At 39.2% G+C, this 21,872-nt stretch overlaps 1 protein-coding gene across 1 annotated transcript in view; it reads left to right on the plus strand.

The window, feature by feature from the left end:
- Positions 1-14,615, plus strand: part of C5H14orf132 (chromosome 5 C14orf132 homolog) — a 45,829-nt gene extending 31,214 nt beyond the window's left edge. Inside the window, exon 2 of the mRNA XM_054068937.1 lies at positions 6,534-14,615. Within this exon, the coding sequence (XP_053924912.1) occupies positions 6,534-6,758 (225 nt within the window). The 3' untranslated portion in view covers positions 6,759-14,615. The remainder of the gene's footprint in view (positions 1-6,533) is intronic.
- Positions 14,616-21,872: the final 7,257 nt, after the last annotated feature.

Below are 21,872 nucleotides of genomic sequence, written 5' to 3' on the forward strand. Positions count from 1 at the left end.
GGGATGTTAGCCTCAGTTGTATTATTTATGTGGAAGGTCAGCTAGTGCTGCTGCTTGAATGGTTATTCCTGGGACATCCAGATAGTTTAGAGCACGTCTGCTTGATTGCCCTGCATGATTTTCCGATTCACCACCACCTCCAGGTTAGAGTACATGGATTCACAATTTAAATTATGTGTGAATTAGATTTGCAGCTTGTTTGTATTTCTGCTTAACACTGACAAAGCTTGTTGTTTTCTTTGCTGCAGCATTGCTAGCATTGACTGGAAAGAGAGGAGGAATTCTTGGGACCACAGATAGGCTGAGAAACTCCTCCTTTTTTTCTGTTTGAGACATATCACTTGTCAGCCATAAGAAGGCTTTTGTTTCTTCTCAGTCTTCCATGCTTGGAAGATTAAATCCAACAGCAGTGGGTTGAGAATGATAGTTTAAAAGCAGTAGGGTTCTTTGAAATAGTGAAACCTATTTTAAGGAGGCACTAGGCAGATATAAATTGTGGGAACAGAATAACAGCATGTTTATCACTAAGGTGTCTTGAGTGCTGCCTGTGCAGAAATAGGAGAGTGAAATAGCGAGGGTAAACTCACTTACCTTCATGCCGGTTATTTACACTGTTTCGTGCAGCTGATTTAGCAGAATAGCTTTCCACAGAAAGGTGCTCCAGTCTGCCCAAGGCATGTTCTCATAAAAGGCACGTTCTCATATAAGGCACTTGGGTAGCTATGCTTAGGGACAAAGGTCTAGCTGAGTTTGGTTCTCCGAGGGAATACCTCAGTTAAGGCAAATTGATTTATATAGACAAGAGCAAACTCAGAATTAAGTGTCTATTGCAGCTCTGGATATCTGTGGGTGTTCCTTCCCAAATATCTAGATACCTGTTAGCCAAGGCAACTCTTAGCGTGGTTCAACAGAAAAGCTGAAATTTGCACCTCCTGCTTCTGAGATACTGCTGATAAGGAACAACTTTTAACAGTTATCTCATCTAAAAGGACAGAGACATTACATCGAGCCTAGCATAAATCAGGAAAGCAGCAGGGAAGTAACACATCAGTCTTAGGAATATCATGAATTAGAATAAAAGAGGAGATTGATGTAGGATAGGAAAGAGAGGTTTTAACGAGATTGGTAATAATGGGAAATCCTGATGCTTCCAAATTACAGTGAAGATTTTCCATTGCTACTAGTAGGGTGAGCATTTTGACAACTACATTTTGAAAATGAGCAGTGTTTTTTCCTAATCTTGCCCACCTGAGACTGTGATTTCAGGGTGAAGCAGGGTTCTCGATTTAAAATGAGAATTTGAAATTAACTGCATAAAGCATTTGCGTGGACGCTCCCTCTTCAGTATCAGACCTATTTAATTAAATTAAAGACGATTGCCTCAGGTGCCCTTTCATTCTGGTTGTGTGGGGGTTTAATGCATTTAACTAATCCACTTGCAGTGAACATGTCACTGTGTACTAAATCCTCACATTGTAAGTAGACGGGTGATATTCTGGCAAGCAGTGGGCAGAAGAACTTGCTTCTCCAGATCTTACCAGTGAATAAATAGTAGCAAGGAAGTCTTCACTTATACACTAGTATAAGCTTTAGATGAGGAGAACTGTTTCTGTGAGACGTACTCTGTGGTTAATATTGGTCACATGGAGTATCTCTTTAGGGCAAAGCATTTCTTTAAAAAGAGCTTAAGAATTAAAATGTGGTTATGATGCTTTGGCAAACCTGTGTATTTCTGCCGTCTTCAGCAACTGCATTACATTGATTTGTGATTGCAGCTAGAAGGTTCTTAGGTCCAAATATGCACTGCAGTAATCACACACTGCCAGGGCAGATGAAAATAATTTCACTTTATGTTTTCAGTAAATGCCATTGTATAAAAATGTGCTTTCAAAAAAATTAACCTAAAAGAAACCCTGAAAAATTAGATATTATGAAGTAACAACAGGGATTTTACAAAACAACATCTGAGCTAGGGTGACATTTCACCTCTCAGTATCCCATTCTCAGAAAAGTATGCAGATAAGGCCAGGGCCAAGATACAGCACATCTGCTAAATCCTCTGCTGAGGTTTCCTCATTTCAGAAAAATGGCTACCAGAAGATTCAGAAATGCTTCCAAATATTTATGCCAAGCCTGATTTCCCAATGAGGTAGCAGGGACACTTCCCTATCTAACTGTAAGAAAATGGTGGATGCCTGATTCTCAAAGAAATGGAGCAATGTTATTGCTAAATGATGGATTTTATGTGATGCTGCTTAAGTAATCTGTCATTTTTACAGTATCAGTGACTGTTACCTGAAGTGTTGTTTTTCCTCCATGTGAATTGTTTTGATTATAAAATAGGATTTTCCTCTGACTGGAAAGTGTATCACTTAACTGTTCAAGAGACTTATTCTCCTTCTCGTGACCCTAAAGCATCCTCTTGAGATGTCAGTAGGAAGTATTAACCACAGTGGGTGTTCTCATTACCACTTGACATTTTGCTGTTTGGTTTTCTGCCTGTCGCTATTTAATGATTTGAATTCTTTCTTCACCAGTCACAAAAACCATTTAGCAAGCGACATGCTGTTAGCGCTACTTAACAATATCGTGATAGTCACTAGGAAAAGAGTTTCATTTCCTAACTGTTCTCCCTTGCCATCTGCTCTGCCACATCCCTCACTGTCGTGTTTCCAGTTAACCCTTTGCTCCAGCCTCCTTGCCCAGCACTCTTGGGGAGGGTGGTACAGGCTCAGCACAGCTTTACTTGAGCTATAAAAACCCTCTGAGGCTAAAACAGACTGTGGGTCACTGTAACGGCAGTGACATTAGTAAATTTTTGCACTGATGTAACTTGGCATGTATTTGTCTGGTAGAGGCACAAACAGACAAATAGAACAGGCACAGACAGACAAATAGAGCAAGCACAGAAAGCATTTCAGGCTTTCTATCCTTAGCCTACGTTTTATCACAGGCACTTTATAATTCCCATTAGTGTCAGGTCTGGATGTCTCACAGCCTTTAATGTAATATCTCAAATAAGGCTGCAGAGGGAATATACTGTACCTTATGGGAGAGGAAGGAATCAAGACTGGAGATGAGATTCATCTCACTGAAGTTAATCTACCAAAGAGAGAGATTTCCAGATGATATTAATCATCTATGCTTCCCTCTCTCTGGTGGAGAAGTTGACTTATCTCCCAAGGAGGATTTACATGGCTTAAGTCTCTGGGCAACCCTTACTGCTAAGTGGCAGTAAGACGCCAGACTGAGAGGGATGCTCAGCTTTAGACGAGCTCAGGTGGAGGCAGGACAAGTTTTTGGTAGCAAAATTCTTTGAGAGTCATTAAATCCGTAGCAATACCATGTGGGTTATAAACTTCCTAAGCCGAAAACAGTTGGAGATTGTGAGTTGTTAAGGGGTGCTGTCACACATAATTGTCCTGTTGTGCTCTTACTCTTTCCTGTGTCTATTTATGGCTACTGTTGGAGCTAGCACACAAGGGAGATGGACTTTCTGTCTGACACCATATGGCCATTCCTGCGCTCTTATGTGAGGCCATTTTAGCAGTGGAAAGGGGGGATATATGCAGGAGATGATTTCTGCAAATGGGGAATTGGCAGTAAGGCTTTTTTTCCAGATCTGCAGTAAAGTGCTACTGACCTACAAACAGAAAAAACGGAAGTCAATTTTACAGAAAGAGGCTGTGCCAGGTGCTGAATGTCAGTGCTTTATATCAGGTCAGCGCAAGCCTTTTGGAGATTCACATGAGCTGTTTCACCATGTGTTCACCTCAGATGGTGTAAACAGCTTGTTAGAGCCTTAGATGGTACAAGAAGATTCAGATCTGACATAATTTGCAGTGTGGTGTGTAGCTGTGCTGCTACATGAATGCTCCCTGCCTCAGTGACAGCACCAGGTGGACTAACAGAGTGGAAGCTTGTCACTTCAAATAATTCATTGAGACTCCAGAACGTGTGGCCTAAAAACCAGGTATCACTCACTAGAAAAGTACTTATGACCTCCCACTGTCTCGAGCACATGCACATTTATGTGTACCTCTATATTTTGGATGATGGTTCCAGTTGAAAGATTTTGCAGAACTAACCATCCTAAATGCTGATACCTGTAAAATGCTTCGCTGAGAAGGTAAGCATCTCAGATTGGCATTTTGCTGCCAATATGTTAAATGTATGCCTGTCATTTGCTGTGAAGATCTTTAACTAGTGTCTCCATAGCTGTTAAATAGCAGCAGCGCTGCATAATTACACTTACGTCTGAAGTCAGAATTGCCTTTTATGGCAATTTCTACTTAAAAAGAAATCCTTATTAAGCTGAGCAATGTTTTCCTTATCAAATCCCAAGAGGTAGAAAAGGACAGTGGAATTTGATTCAAAACATCAAGCTAGGCATGTTGTGAAATGGAAGCTTTTGCTTTCTTTAGAGCTCACACTGTGTTGAAACAAGTAGCAAAAGTCTTTGACACAGGGAAAATATATGAAACATGACTTTTGCAATTTCCTGTTTCATTTCTTGCAAACTGCTTTTGTCTAATCATATTTGATCTCAAAGATAATTTTATTTAATGTGGATTAGGTAGTATGATGTATCCATTGTCATCTTTTGTTATTCTCTGTTTCATTTTGACTGTGACGTGATATTTTTTAGTACAGATGAAACTAGTTTAGCAGTCAGCTTTGAAACAGAGTTGGTCCCTTATAGCTCTTTGAAATGTTATGGATAGCAAGCATAAAAAGTTACTTTATTCTCAAGCTTCTCAAATACTTCACTCTAATTTGTAGACTACAGCCACCACTGTTGTTTTTAGCATCTACTGCACAGCTGCACACAACCAGGAGAGTTTGGTGCCAAAGGGAGAAATCGAAGTGGAATACAGGTGTTGAGAGATGGGGTATTAAAAAAGGTTGGTTTTTTCTGTCATGTGAGTATTGGGCATGGTTAATTTAGGGCTAATGGTATAGCAGCCTTCTGTGATGTGGCTGAATGAAGATGAGACTGGCTTCTCTGGTATTTGTTGGCCATGGTGACTTCAACATTACTGTTGAAGTTGTTATAGCACTACTACTAGTGTAAAGGCAGGAAGGATTTTTATTTTGTTATTAGAGAGCCAGAGGGTTTCAGCTGTATAAGGAAACCCTGTGGAGAAAGGTGAAGAACAATAATGCCAAAACCACAAAAGCTCTTACAAGTAGGGTATAAAACATTGCATCTAAAGCTTGGAAAGAGACAGCAGCAGCATGGAAACCTTTGTGGTAGATGTTGGTGGGCACTGCAACAAGGGTGTTTCTTAAAGAGAACATTCCCAGACTTTGTCCAATTTTCCTTGAAGCACTGGAATTCTACCACATCTGAAAGCAGGGTGTAGGTGGGATGCATTGATGTCTAGGTTCTACTTGTTGCTCAAGACCAAACTAGTCATCAGTGTCAAGGTGGATTTTTTTCCTTCTGGTCAGGCTGACAGAGACATTCGGACATATGGCTCTGTTGGGTCTGGGCTTTTTGTGGCCAGTAATGCCATCAGTTTCGTTTACATTCTTACATGTAAGAATGGTCCAGGCATTTCAGTTACTAAGTACTTCAGAGACCTGGGGCTGTACAGTACCCATACAGCTCATGCTTTTCTTGCAGTACAGAACAGCTGCAGTTTTTGAGGTTGCTGAGCAGCTTTTTGACTTTTTACAAGATATTCAGAAGTGCATGTCCTGAGGGTTTACAGATACCTGAAGCAGGTGCCCTGCAACTTTTCTTGAAACAGTATCCTCTACTTGCATGAGACTTTGAAGTCTGCACTCAGTGAGCTGAGGAGACTCTTCCAGAACTGCGTTCTCAATATACAAGGAACAAGGGTGGGAGCAAATGTCTTTATTTTAATAGTAGAAGGTCTTAGTTGAGCATTAGATATCCTTCTCTTGCCTGAATGAAGAATCCATACATTTGCAAAAGGATGTGTCTTGCACCTCTGTGTAGAGGGTAAAATAGTTGTTGAATCATGAAGGATATGTGTTGTGATCTAGGATGAAATTGGGAAGACAACCAAAACCTGTATAAGGAAAACGTTAAATAATTCCTTTTTTTCCTTTACCTTTGCTATATTACTGTATTGAATAACTGCTGTCTTACTGAGAACTTTTCCTTGTTCCATGGAGGAATCCACTGAGAGCACTAAAGAAATTTTATCCTTCCTGGTAGGAGTAGTCTGGGGTGGGAAAATCGTTGGAAGTTTGCCACTTACTTCATTGCTATGGAGCCTTTCAAAATGAATTTGATATTTTGCGCTGCATAGATTCATAAATCCTGCATCACTGAAATAGTGTATTTTGCAAGTGAAGTTAGACCACTTGAGTACACTCCACCTGTACTGTAACAACTTTTGCAATTTGTACATTATTGCGTGATCTCTAGATAAATCAAAGATTTGCTTTGGAGCCATACATAAGGGCAGAACAGTGGTTACTCTTTTGTAATGACTTTGAGACAAAGCAAATACCGATATTTGGCCTTCAATCTAATTTTGCCCTATCTTTCTTCACAGCTTCCTGTTATGGGAGGAGCCTTTATGGACTCACCCAACGAGGACTTTAGTACAGAGTACTCCTTGTTCAACTCATCAGCCAACGTCCATGCAGCTTCTTCCATGCAGAATCCACCAGAAGAGACATCCCGTTCTTCAAATGATGCCATATTGCTATGGATTGCAATAATAGCAACAATTGGAAATATTGTGGTTGTGGGAGTGGTGTACGCCTTCACCTTCTAGGATGAGTATCGCTTCAAACGCTGGAAGAGAGTATACCTGCAACAGTATTTGTCATGTGTATGTACGTATGTGTGTATATATATATACATGTATATTTATATAAATACTTATAGGTAGGGACTTTGTTAATTAAGTGCTGCCACAATCATGGAAATGAAATGCAAGTTAAACATCTTGAATCTTGATGACATAATGTTTGGATGCAGTTGCGAATTGTATGGAGATGAGAGCTTTAGTTGAGAACAGAGCCAGTACGATTTTTTTATAGAAATGTAGTAAAAGAGATACCAACATGGGTATGGTAAATACAAATAGAAATTAAGGTTTATATAGAAAGTGCTTATTTTCTACTGTTTAGATTTTTCTAGCAGCTCTTCTGCATTTTGTCAGCTTTTTTTTGTGCATTTTTTACTGTTGTATAATGTTGTATGAAATTGTTCTATGTCATGTTTGCTGGACATCTTGGTTTTCCAGATGGACTAAATGGTTGACATTGGCTCAGTTCTGATGAAGCACAAGTTCATGCTTCATGTGTGACTCTTCAGCAAGTGTGTACACTACTAGGCTGTGTTGAAAATCATGAATCTTAAAGCTATGACAGGCCAGATGCATGCTGTCTTAATACCTGCCTTCCAGTATCAATTACTGGATCAGCTACTCAATGAATCAACGCTAAACCTGTCTGCTGTTTGGAGGAGAAGACACAGCTATTGCAAGGTATGGCTGGACCGCAGAACCCCTGCACTACAGAGGTGGAAGTGTTAAACAGAGCAACCGCATAAGCTCTCATTTCAGTCTAGAGATGCTGGATTGCAGTGATTTGTAGATAGGCCACTTCCAGGAAACAAAGGCCAAATACCGTGCTTTTCAGTTTATTTCACTGTAATCCAGATTTCCTACAGAAGCTATGTACTTTCATAAGCTTATTGGTGTATCAAAACAATGTGGGGGAAATTGCAAATCCTAATTAACAGTGAACAATATCTATGAGAAAAGTAGAATTAAAAGAGAGATTGGATGCTTACATGCTCATGAGGGAGTGATTGTGAGAGGCAGTTATGTCCTGGCGTAGAAACAGCACAAAAAAGGTGGTAAGTGGCAGATACACAAGTCCTTATATTACACTGTTAATATGTCTCTGGGTTCTGATGAGGCTTCTCAAAATAGAAGCCTTTTTTGTATAGACTGCTTTAGGTAACAACTCTGATTGTCATTTGGATTTGTCTCTTGAGGGACAGCATTGTCACTCCATTGTTTCAGTGAGTAGTTCTTTTCCAAGAGCTGTATTTTTTCAAAACAAGCTGTAGCCTTCCTTGCCTCCTTTCTTCCTTGAAGGAAGAAAAAAAAAATTATCTCTATTGGAAGTGTCCCTTAAAAAGTAAACACAAACAGATAAATTGCCTGAACTTAAAGAGTAGCAGACAAATTCTTCTATGTTTGCATGTGATGTATAAGTTCTCTATCTCATACATCTACTACACTAATTCCAGAAAGCCTTGTCTGCAGGCATAAAGACTATTTTTGACACTTGCCTGCCACTGAGCTTGAGGCTGGACTGAGACATGCTGAATATATAGAGAGGTTTGGATTTACTTCTTTTCTCTTTAAACCCATTTTCCTGCAGGGATGGTGGACAGCTACTTAAAGCATCACGCTCCATATCAGTATTTATATATAACCAGTCAATAGTCACTGTGTATATTTTTTTTCCCTCTATGAACTGGCCTTTAAAGCTGCGAAAGATGCAAACAGAGCTAGTGAAGGTGGGGAAAGAAACTAAGTTATTTTGAGTCTGAGAAAAACAATGACAACTCACTTGAGGAACTAAGCTTCTGTGTGTGGTTATTTCCCTGTTTTTATGCAGGATTTTGTGAAGATGGTTGAGGTTAGCTGAGATCTGTGCTGGGAAAAAGTTTGAGAAGACCAATTCAGGAAAATCAGCAAGACAGAAAGCAAATTTTGTCTATTAAAATATCTGGAGTCTTAAGAATAATGCAAAATTGATGATTTTCACTGTCCTAAAATAGCTATTCATTCCTTCATAGGCAGAGGATAATAAAAGACAGGGAAGCTCTATAAATTGTGTACCTTTCCTGTTGTTACATACCTTCTTATTCTCACTGAGCAGAACACAAGTGATTAAGCAAGGCTGTAAAGCTGCAGTAAAGTTTCCAGTACAGAAATGAGCAGGACAACATCTGGTGGACAAACATGTAGGACCCATGGAAATACTGCTTGATGTAATGTACTGTCCCCAATCATTTTCTGATATCCTGATGCCTTTGTAATTGTGCCAAATACTCATGGACTTTTCTTCAGTGTTTCTGTAGGTTTTCTACTTATGCCAGATCTCGCAAGCACTGTTTTTGCATGAAAAGGAAAACATTTCCACCATGATTAAAACCAGTTTGGCACTATGGTAGTTGCCCAATGGGATTATTTTTACTGCTTAATGAATTTGCCAGCAGAGTGCTGTGTTTAAATTTCCTAGAATATTAACCTTAGTGCAATCATGAATGTTTGCATCTCTCTCCAAAAGAACTAGACTAAATTTTTCAGCCATGAAGAAGAGCATTAGAGCAGGAACAGCAAAGAAACACCACTGTGCTAGGGAAACTGAGTGACACTTTTGTGTTGCTTTCCCCAAAGGAAGTGCCCTACTTTCATGTGAAATTGGAAAACAATGAGTTTTGCCTCCTGCATTCAGATGATCATCATACGTATTTTAAACATTAGAGGCTGAGTTGTCAAGAAGGGCCAGATAGAACTTTAATTAAAGTAATTGGCTTGACAGGGTGACATGGCAAGCTGTGTGCAGGCAGCAAGTGCAAGCATTTCCTGTCTCGTAGTTAACTAGACACTAGCTGTGCAGCTTTTCTGTTGGGAAAAACTAGGTTAGAGATAGAGGTGCAAGGATATTTCATGCAGGAGTCTGTACAGAATATTGTCAAGTGTATTAAAGATCCCTAACTTGCAGTGGGCAGAGTTGGTTCAAACTCTAATCTGCTTTGATAGTGATAACATGCGCAGTATGTTGCTGGATGTTGTGTTCTGGCTTCATCCATTCCAGCCACTTCCATCTTCTGGGAGGTTAGGGAAGGTTGATAATCAGGCATTGAAAAGGGGAACTCATCCATCACTGAGTTCAGAAAAGCCACAGAGGGGAGTGAAGCGGATGGATGGTGGATGTTTCATAGGTATGGTTCTGTTAAAGGTGGGTATATGTTATACCCCAAACTGTCAACACAACTTGACTTGGAGTAACTTCTTTCCTTGGAGCTAGGCAGCTGGATAACTGCTGTCACTCACTGAAGGTGACAAGGAAGCCCAAATGCATTCCCCAGAGCTGTTCTCTGGAGCTCAATCTGTAAAAGCAGAAGAGGGCTCAGTGCTATGCTGAACACTTTGTGTACCAGCACGAGAGCAGGATTCCACTGGTAGAAGATCTGTATATTAAATAAAAGCATCTAGCAGAGATAAGTTACATGATTCTGACTGGAGTTTGCTGTGTAGTGGACAAAGAAAAATAAGCAGTGTTAGACCTCTAGCTGTGTTTTAAACAGCATTGCTGGACACAAAAAGCAATATAATATGTGCTCTGCAAGTTATTACTGAGCCGTGGGAAGGAGGCAGATAGTTGAATGCCCTAACAAGACTCTTCTAGCAACGGCCTCTAGGAATCAATAGCAACACATCAAATAATTGAACTGTCTCATAGGAAATTTTTTACTCTAAGCAGCCAGCAGCTCGATTGGCAGCTGTGCAGCCACCATGGCAAAGAGACTAAAGGCTGAACAGGTACAAAGATCGGTGCAAAGACACATTAGATAGGAGATCGGCAGAGGAAAACTCGCAAAGATACTGCTGTTATATTTTTATCTGCAAGGCTAGAAGTCTGTGCTTGTCCACAGCATTAGCATCCTCCTAAAAGAAAATGAAGAAGGATGTATTTCTGTGTCAACACACCTGAAAAACTGCACAATAGATTTTGAAACTGATGCAAACAGTAGCAGAAGGCCTAGCCTTCTATATATAATGTATTTAGCCATTTGAATGGGCAGATGAGCTGACAGATACCTCAAAAGTAATGAGGTTCCCCTCTCCAAAATCCTTGTTTGCAATGAGACTTGAGGCCAGTCAGCATCCCACACCAAACTGTTGAGTAGCCTGTAATAATGATTCACAAATCAAGACTGAATAGAAGCAGCTGGCCATTACAGTCTTGTACATCCACTTGAAGATAAAGGGAAACTCTGCCTTTGTGTCTGGGACCAAACAAAAAACAGGAACCCTTCCTCTGTAGGTTATGTATTTTGACTACTATTGGAAGCTTTCATTTTGCTATTCTCAAACAATCCCAGTTTTTAATATCCTCTTCACATTTCTCTGCAGGCTGCTGAGAGTTATTAATTTCACATAGCTCTGTCTATTTATCCAATGCAATTTTACTGAGTTTCCTGTGGCTAATCATAGAGCAGAATCTGGAAAATTACTCCTTTTAAGGCTGGTTTCCGTTATTGAGATAAATAGGCCAAAAATCAGAATCCCAAATCAAAGTCGTTCTGTGCTGTTGGGGTATTCAGAGCTCTAGAGAATTAGATTTCATCTGGTTAATATGCAGAAAGGAAAAAGGCAGTCAGGTCCCTCATGATAATGTCAGACATCAGGGTTCTGACAGGCAGAGCTGAGTGCTTCATTAACTCTGGATTTGCCCCTCTGAACCCTGCTGGTTTCCTGGGTGCACAGCCTGAGCTGAGTTTAAGTGAACTAACCATCAGGTACAGCATGGCCCTCATCACCTTACAGCTTGTTAATCCTCAGGCAAACCAGTGTGTTTATTCCATTAACAGAAGGAGAGATCAGTATTCTGCTAGGTATATTGTTATTGGTACATTGGTCCACTACCAATAAGGTATAGAGGTGTTTTAACACGTGGTTAGCCCTTTGCCCCTGATCTGGGGACATCCTAAAGAAACCAAAAGCACCCTGAGGCCTTAAAATCTCCTACTGCCCTTGATCTGGCACTAACTTCTTGTATTTTCTCATATAACCCCTCTTTTACCTTGTTTTTCCAACTCAAAACAATGGAAATTAAGTCATCGCTGTGCTATTCTCTGGACACATAGGGAACACCTAACAGCTAGGGCATGACTGTGCCACTTCAGTTTTTGGACACAATGGTGGAGGAAAGTGTCCAATTGTCTATCCAGGAGACTCCAGATGAATATACGTCTTTGCAGAACAAAATGCATTGCAACGTTATCTCATTCTGGTCTGTACCAGAGTATTTACAGCACAAAAACATGACCGAGAGTTGCCTTTGCAGTAACTTGTTTTGGGAATTACAGCAACACAGCCAGGATCTGGAAAAGAAACATAAATGTATTACATAGCTAATCATCGCAATGGCATACCCCTGAAGGCAAGTTTGCCTCAGTGTCATAGGCAGACCTGATCTGTTGGTAGCAAGCAAATTTCCTTTCCTTTTGCATGAGCACAAATTTTTCAGGAAATCTTGGGAGCATTGCACCACACATCTATCTTTCCTATGTAGGCTGCTAGTGAAGATATTTTTCAGTTGTAGAAAAGACTCAAAAAGCTCCCCATATTGCTAGAATACATGCAAGATTTACCTTCTAAAGCTCTGCTTAATCTCCCTGCAAAAAAAACCAAAAAACCCTATGTTTCTTAAGTGTGGAATGTTAATGAGTCAAATATCATCTATACAGTATTACCACCTTATTTTAATCTACAGCTTTATGCCACTAGGTCTGAAAGAGAATCTTACCCAGACTTCCAAATCAGAGACAAGTCACTTCTCAAGACTCTCTCAAATGTCACTACCCCATCCTTTAGGCTGCATCATGAATCATTACACCCCAAAGTACCCTGACATGAACTAGCATCCATCCCTTTAAACCCTTTGTCACCACCATGTGTCTCTATGCCTTCATTTAATTTCTCCCCATGTCTACTCTGTATTCAGTTCATTCCCTGGTATCAGAGCATGCAACCATTTGGAAGCCAGTGATGTTCTGCAGTCCTTCTTAATCACCTCATTGATTGACACTTACTGGAATAGGGTCAGTGATAAGTAAGGACTTATCACAGTAAGTGCAAAGGTCAGTGATAGAAGGTCGTTTTGTGTAATCTTGTTATCTGCCTTAGCAAACCACAAAATGTTTTCCTCCAAGCCGAAGGGTAAGATGTGGCCATGAAGTTTGGTAGCTGTATTGTCAGTATCCACACAACCCAAAGCTACCTTTTAGAAATTCAGATTTTGTAAATACACTGCACTGTTTTGTAGTTAGCACTTACTAAGCTTTTCCCAGCCTGAAGCCCTTTGTTATTTTTAGCAAATCAGAATCAGTGGGAATGTACTGGGGTAAGGCAGGGGAAGTGGGCACTAGGAAGACTAGAAAAGCTCCAAGTGCTTTATTGTAAGGTCAAGGCCATTAAACAGTAGCCTATGCGGTAAAGACAAAACCCCACAATGTGCTAAGTCATTTCAAAGCTGGGCACCTCTATAGTTCTCAGATGCACAGCCAAGCTCCTATAGCCAGATCAAGCATCTCTAAATCTCATTGTGACCAAAAGGAAGTGTATTCCTTGGCTAGAACTGAGAGAGCCAAGCAGCCTCCCTCACAAGTCCCTGCTTGCTCTGGTATTGTTCTAGGAGCCTCCTGAGCTGCAGTCATTAAGGTGATTTCACATTTCCTGTGGAATTCAACCCCACTAACGAGGGAATAAGGTTGAGCTGTTTGCAGATGTAGGTCTAAAACCCTACTCAGTTACTGCCTTAGTAAGGATGATTGAAGTTCTTGAGCCTGCAATCTGCTCTGTCTAGAGGGAGCTTTGCCTCCACCTGGAGTCAGCTGGATTAATAACACTTCTACACTTCTGACATCTGCTTCAGTTAATCAGCTTGCAGGACTAGCTCTAGATTGCTAGGCTATTATTTTAAATATATCTGAAGATGTCTGTACTTTCTTAATCAAAATAAATAAAGAGAGCAGAGTAGTGTATTTTTTAAAATGAGAAGGTGATAGAAACCAAGTCTAAATATTTTGATAGATATGGTCAAGGGTATATAATGTAGCAAATAGTTACACTATTTTTTCTATTTTCTGAGTACCTAACCTGAGAAATATTTGTTCTTTCTCAAACAAAGACCTCTTTCAGTTCTGAAGTTATGAAGCTTGGAAGGAATAGAGCGTAAAGCCTCAATGAAATTTTAAGCTAATGTAAATAAATCCAGTAACTAACTTTGTACGATAGCCTGTAATATTTGGTTTTCTGTTACCTCATCTTAAATATTGCCTAATGCTTTGTTGTGATTTTTACAAAGTAAACATAATAGTGACACTTTTGAAAGCATCTATACTGCATGCAAAATTGCAGTCATATGGAAATTACATACTTCAGCTCATGTAAAACAGCTTTACAGGAGCCCTTTAGTATGCACTACTACTTTTCCTAATAATCCTTGACAATTTCATTTTCTTGTGTTTTCTCTCCCCCCTACCCTGTTTTGTACACTAACAAGTTTGCAGGGCTTCTCTGTATTGTTTTTGTAATATATGGGATGGTTTAAAGAAAAAACATTGCTCTTGTAATTATCGTTCTTGAAATGTGAATCTCTATTTGTAAAGAGAAAAACGACTTAAAAAAACCCCTCTGTTTACTCTAAGTTTACTCTAATTAGTTGGCAGAAATGTATCCTTTTAAGCTCCAGTTATTGACTGCTTTCACCATGTGTGTATTTAGTGCTGGTTCCTTCTTTTACTATGGTGAAAATTACAAGTTTTGTTAATATCAGATGGAAAATGTGTTTTGGATAAAGTTCTTCAAATCGAAGGTAGCGTGTGCTTTTTCCTTTTATTCTTAGTTTACTTGAGAGTATTTAGAAGTCTGTAAATGCAGTTAGTTAATTATTACCTCCAGTTATAGACTGATACAAATAACGTTGCAATTTACAAATCTGCATGACTTGTCAGCCTTTGGAAACTTTTTTCATGGTGCAAAAAACCCACTATGATTATTTCTACAGAAATGGGTTAACCTGCTTTCAAGGTCCAAGTAGTGCCTCAACACACCCTGGAGCCAAAAAAAGATGTCTTAACTTCTTCATACGTCAACTCGGAAGCCCTTATAACATAAATCCTTGTGTTATTGCTCTCTCCCAGTTCTCTCTTCAGATTAGCACGACTATCCTGTCCCACAATGCGGCGTAGATGGTTTTGTGACATTGGCCCCAAGCTCCAGTCCCAGGGAAGACATTCCAAGGGCTTTTGGGGGCTCAAGGAGGGCATCAGACTTTACTGTATGATTTTGAGCAAGCTTCATGAGAGTAAATAGTGGCAAAAGAAAGAAAGGAAAACATTTGGCTTTCCTGATGCAATACAGCATGTAGGTTACCGTATGTTTTATGATTCTCCAAAAGTGATCCAGAGAGGCAAGTGCATTCAGATCTACTCAGAGTCACAAAAGTATGTGCTAAGAAAACTGTCAAGCACAGTTTTATTTAAAAATTAGTCTTACTTTTGAATGAATCTAATTCAGAACATCACAAAGCTGTATGTGCCAATCCTGACAGTAATCTAACAAATTCATTTAAAAAAAAAGAAAAAATAGACATATTTTCTTCTAGTCTCAACCTTTATCTATCTGCAGCCTAGGAACATATCATATGCCATATCCCTGTAAGATGGTACAATTGCTATACTACAGCAATAGCTAACCATAGTTTGCTTTTCTATTGCGGCTATGGGATCATACAGATCTCAATTCTATTAATTTCTAAATTCTGCACAATAATTAGAAATAAGAAAAATTTAGAAATGGAAGAGAATGTTCTGTAGAACAGTCATGTAAAGATTTAGCTGTGTGTATTCAGAGTAGTCAAAACAGGTGAAACTGTTGGCACTCTTTTCTTGAACAGCATTATGTACACAAACGTACTGGATGCTAATGTCTGCTAATGTAAACTGGTTTATACTGAGACTAACAAAGAACATCAGTCTTTTACAGCCTATAAACTACAGCATTTCAGCTGATGTATTTTGCTTTGCCTAATGCTACATCACAGTTTTCTTTCGGATAAAGAGTAATTCAAATATTTTGGAAAGACTGAATGACTTCACTATGCAGCATGCACGCACCTTACATGGGGGTTGATGAGGCACCTCTATCAACAGCCTGCTATCTGTTTCATTGCCTGCTGTGATAATGGAAACAATGGAACCAAGAGGAGCGTGCCTTTTGCTCTGAATTAACATGAGATGCTGCAGTATTTTCAGAAGGCAGCAGGCTGTGAAATTGCCAACTCATGTGCAGTGCAGGTACTGGCACTGGAAGTCAGCCTCGACCATGGGGATCACAGCAAGGCAAAGCAAGAGGGCTCTGCAGCTCACCTATACTCCTCTCACACCTGCCAGCAGGAGTCAGATGAACACTGTTCTCTGTAAAGAACTAATTAATACTGTTTCTTGTAATGTCTTTATTTTGAGCTAAGCAAATCATCCACAAAGCTTACAAATATGCACCTTACAATTCTGAATACATCACACTGACTGATTTCGATTTTTCTTTACATGTTCAGGTAATCCTTGCCCATTAGAGGCAATAAGGATACTCCATTAAGGAAAATTTTTTGTCATTTCTGTTTTAAATTACAAAGTTTTATGCCTGCAGACGTTAGTTGGGTACAGAGACAAGGTTTACTACTCTGTGAATTTCCCTAGTAACTCCTCAAAGAACAGGAAAAGTGATTGATTACTCCCCTAAGCCTCCAGCATAGCAAACAATTTTAAATAGAGACATTTCTTTTCTCAGCAGTTCAGCACTTCTTGAGTTCTTCCAAGCAGCTGGGCACTTTTTTTTCCCAAATCTCTCTACTCTGTAATTTCTTGGTCTGTGCTAATACCCAAATTGTTTTGATCATTGGCAATATTTAGTAATTGAAAAGATTTTGAATAAGTATTCCTCAAAGTCCTTTGTGATAACAGCTGATGCAAAGAAAAACTTTAAAAGTACAGCTGATGCAAAGAAAAACAAAGTACTTCTGTCCCTCACCTTCTGGTAAAACAAAACCTCATTAATATCTTGGAAAACCTCATGGTTTTGATTTTTAAAATATTTTATATGAACACGCCAATTTCTCTTAGCTGTAGTACTTTCTATCCTCTGTGCAACCTTCCCTAGTAATTTCTGCTCACAGTTTTCTGACTTGATTTTGTTTCAGGGGGGTCCTGTCTTCTGAAGTATGTCTTAATGGGAGTCTCCTAAAGTCAGATTCAAACTTTGACCATGTGAGAGCTTCCCTTGCCTTCCTATTTCTGTTTTAGTACAAGTATATGTGGGACCTAATTCTCAAAGTTGTCATCCCACTTGCCTCATTTCTGAATCTAGGATACTGTAGATGAAACCTTAATTTTTCTATCTTCCAATCACAATGTAGGGTTCCTATTCTTCAGGCAATTTTGGAAAAAACAATCCATTCTAAATATGAACAAACAGACAAATATCAACCCCACAATACTTTGTCATATTTCAGGATAGTTTTATTTAGCTTTAATTTTACCTATAAGATGTTAAGAGACCTATATCATAAGAAACAGAGCATTTTTAGCACAGTATAGTGCAGCAGCATAATTGTAAACAGGTTTGGACTTTCATGTGCTGAAATCTGCAATACAGTCTTGTCACTGAAGCAATTTTCAAATTTATCAATATGTGATCAGCATACTATGTCAAATTATGCTGGCTTTTTATAAACTAGTATCTCTCCTGTGATGAAATAGTACATTGGCTATGTTCTAACCTGTTCAAGTGGTGGGGTTAAGAATGCTTTCCTAGAGAGGCTGATTTAAGTTAGATGAGAGCCACCCTTTACAGCTCGATAACAATCTTCTGTTTCCTTCAGTGTCTATGCACTTACCATGTGTTAATTGACACAGAAGTGTGTCAGAAGACAAAAGACCCATCTCAGAAACCAGCTGTAGCAAGAACAAATGACTTAGGGGTCTGAAAATCTCTTCTTAAGTCCAACTGATGATTTGAGCAGCCTAGGGAATAATCACGAGTGCTAAAGAAACCCACAGCAGCACTACTCTGATGAGAAACTCGTGCACTTTCCATGTGTCTGTGTGGAGCTTGGGGCTGGGAATCAGGGCACCATGTGAGCTCCCACACAGGAGCAAGGACTTACCAGGATAGGGAATGGGCTGTGCCTCTTTAAAGTGGAGCAGACACTGGTGACCTGGGAAACTGCTGCAGAGTACCTACTGATCATAGGTTACTCTATCTATTCCCTCTGTGCGGGTAAACTCTGTGACTCCCTACAGGGAAATAGGAAGTGCCTCCTTCAAACCTGCAGAGACTTCCATTGCAATACATCCATTTCAGCAGGAAGGAACTACGAGAAAAGAATAGATGTTAAATCAAGTGGTGAAGCACTGTTTTATATTTAAAGAAAATGGAAACAAAAAAACAACCAACAGAGCAAATATTACACAGAAGCAAGAATATTGTCACTCCTAAACCACTTGACTATTTCCTCTCATGGCATGATACGAGCCAGGAAAGTGCCAACACACCAGATTACCAGAGCCACAGTTTTGGACCACTTTACAACTGGAAATAAAAAAAACCCCTAACGTAAGGGGGTTTTTTTCCTGCACTGCATGTGTCAATTGCCTATTCCATGCACATCCCACAGATAAAATTATAGCACGTTGGTGAGATTTAAAACAAAATATTACCAAAAAACACCAACCAGTTCCACAGGGCAGAAAAGTAAATTTTGCCTGGAAGCTTTGTTCTGACTGACTCCTTGAAGGACAGATTGTGCTTTTTGTAGCCTGTTGGAAGGGCAGCTCTGCCGCATTCCTAGGAGCAATTCTGACTGGCACTTCAGTGGCAAGAGTGACTGACATGACCTGCTACTTACCCTGTGGACGCAATCAATGGACTTCCATTTTGCATTCCTCAGGTACCTCCCATTTCATGTTTTAAGTTTTTCACAACACCAAAGACTGCAAGATAGAACTTTATTTTCATAACCAACTTAGTGTCTTGTCAGTGCAGGCTTTTGTCACTACCACTTTATTTAACATACCTACAGTCCTGTCAGCTCACCACTGTTAAGATTCCACTGAAAAGCTTCCAAAACTGGTATGTGAGGAACCCACTTTGCTGTGAAGAGCATACAAATTGTATTCAAATCCCTCTCCCTCTCTTGCATTTGTTTTTATTTTCAGCTGAAGCACTAAACTTCAGCTATTGATTCTCTGTACAAGGATTCCTGTCCAAGTCCCACTGAAAGCCGTTCTGAGCAAGCGTTGTTTCCATTGCCTGGCAGAGAGGTGTAAAGAATGTGCATCTGGACTGAGAAACATTTATATCCTGATCCTCGCCTGTCCAGACTAGGGACATCACTAGAATATAGAAAGTTACTTTCTAATCTGCGTGCCGGGGCACTGCTTGTTTAGGAAGAGTCTGGTATATGCCTTAGTTGGGTTCAACTACTTAGTCAGGAACTCATCCCAATGACCTTCACACCAAACAGCAGAAGAACTCAAAGCGGACCAGTGATGCAAGATAAGGACTGATTATTCCTTTATAATCTTGAAGTTTTTGCAGGTGAGAGTTTTGATAGCACAGATCCTGAGATTCAGCTAGTGAGAGGATACATGTGGTTAACAGCTGAGGTTAAAAGATAAAAATGTTGCAATTTCTGCATCAGATCTTAAAACTTGATATCAAGGAGATTCAGCTGAAGAGTTCTACATACCATACCCAGTCTTCCTGGATACTACATAGCCATTTTGAATTTCCTCCTCTCTGGATCAAGTTAAAAAACATAATCACTTGGCTCTAAATATTTGAAGTTAATAATTTTTTCATGCAAAGAAAGAAGTCTCACCCTCTCTATCTACTTCTGGCTTTGAATTTCACTTCAACTCAGGGAAGGTATTTAAAAGTTAACTATGTTCTTCCATAGTTTTTACTATGGAAAAATTTGGCCAGAAGAAGCTATGAAAACCCTTAAATTACTTCAGATGCATATTCATCAATTGGAAATCTGCATAGCATTTACAGGGAAACTCGAACCTATTACAGTGGCTATGTTAATAAACTATGGCTGCAAACTATATTGGTTCTTTTTGTCTTATCCTTCTTAAAATATGTAATTGGCCATTGAAGGAGCAGTGTAAGACTTACCTTCTCTGCTCCCAGCTGAGTTTCCTGATTGCCAAGAGCCTTGTGTTTGCTGCTTCTCATCCTGTTAATCCTTATTTAGTGCCTGAACACTAAAATGGGAGTATGGAAAATAGTATTCCACAGCTCAGTGAGTGCAGCCTTCACCTCAGAAATGTGACTTTGCCTCCCCACATGCAGCACAAGAACATGAGCTGCTCTTCTCCATGTTTAGGTAAGTGCTCTGACCAACTAACGCTAGGCATTGTGGGAGAGGAAATGGAAGAACAAGGAATACAATATCTTAGTCATTTATCGTTAATTAGTTCTAGTAGTGCACTGAATCTCACAGTTGAGATTTGAGGTTCATAGAGCATGAGCTGCCTACGTATGACCATCAGAAGAGCAATCCTTTGGGTAATGTCACAAAGCAAACCTTAAGAACTCATAAACGTTAGGGTAGTTCCTATGTTAGTTTCCGAGAGAGATTTAGGAGGGCTTAGAGGTTTGGAGGGGTTTTGTTTATTTTTTTCTTTGGTTGGATTTTTTTAAGGTGAAAACCCTGATGGCAGAATTCAGAAGCTTAACCTTTTTATGGAACAATTCCTAAGTCATCTGGAAACCTAAGTCTTATCTATTGATTGATTTATACACTTGAAAGTCATTAAAAAAAAATCATTACAACTAGAGACTGGTTTGATTTCTATCCCCGTTAAGATATATAGACTTATGTTTATTTCCAGCAAGGTATATTGTTTATGATGTTTGAGACATGTTACCTTTTCAGGTTAAAAAGTTTTCTAATAATTAGATTGAAGACAATATGCATTTGGAGGAACAGATTTTAATGTGTATCACAAATCATAGGGTTTGGGTTTTTCAGTTGTTTTAGTGCAATATGTGAGGCTGACAGAGGATGTCATGTTTTGAGTGGAATTGCAAAGAAGTGAAGGAGATTTCTGAAAGAAGCTGTTAAAAAAATCTTGTTCTAATGAGAACTGAAGTAATCTGACTTGTTAGATTGTCATTTACAAAAATGTCATTCCATGTAAAACTTGCAGTGTCTGCACCATTCAGCTCCTTTAAGTCTTGGAAACAACATTTACCTTGGATTTGAACAACTGAAGTGTATTCAGAACTGTTGTTCTTCCCTATAAAATCAAAGGCAAAAGCCTTATCTACTTGCGTGGAAAAACAGCCTCCAAGCCCCTATTACTTAAGTTTCCAGCTACAAGGATCATCACGTTCCTTTTTTCCTCTTGACCTATAAAGTTACCTCAAAACATCACAAACCCAAAGAATAATATTTATTGTATAGTGATTTGCTTCCCTTCTTTTTCTCTCCTTTTGTTCCTTAAATTACGTCAACTCACACATTACAAGTGCCTCCCACTCTTCAAATTATTTGACATTGGAAAAGTGCAGGTTTCCGTGGACAGCTGCAAAGTTAAGGTGCGAGATAGAAGCATTATTCTTCTGGATGAAAACTATCTAAGACAGCACAACCTAAAATTTAAAGTGATATGTTTCCTATCTTGTTTGGGCTTTGATATAATCATAACCAAAGTATTTGCCTTCTTTTTCATCAGTAACACATACTGTTTAATGTACTATTCTTCCTTGAGACAACATTAGAGCTTTCTACTGGAATGTTACATTATCTACTATGAATTAATTATTATGTCATATCACAATTACTGTGAATGATGAGTCTTTTTACTTTATAGATTACAAAATCAAATTTATATCCCATCTGTTTATCAGTATATGAGGAATTCAAAGAAGGCACTCCCTGCCCCCTGTTACTGCTTGCTTTATCCTAAGTCACATAGTATACAATCATGTTAGTTACGTAGAGATGAATCACAGACTTAAAATAGATATCAAAACAAAAATACTCTTAGATGTGTTTTT

The sequence above is a fragment of the Cuculus canorus genome, chromosome 5, assembly GCF_017976375.1.
Source record: "Cuculus canorus isolate bCucCan1 chromosome 5, bCucCan1.pri, whole genome shotgun sequence".
NCBI lineage: Eukaryota > Metazoa > Chordata > Aves > Cuculiformes > Cuculidae > Cuculus > Cuculus canorus.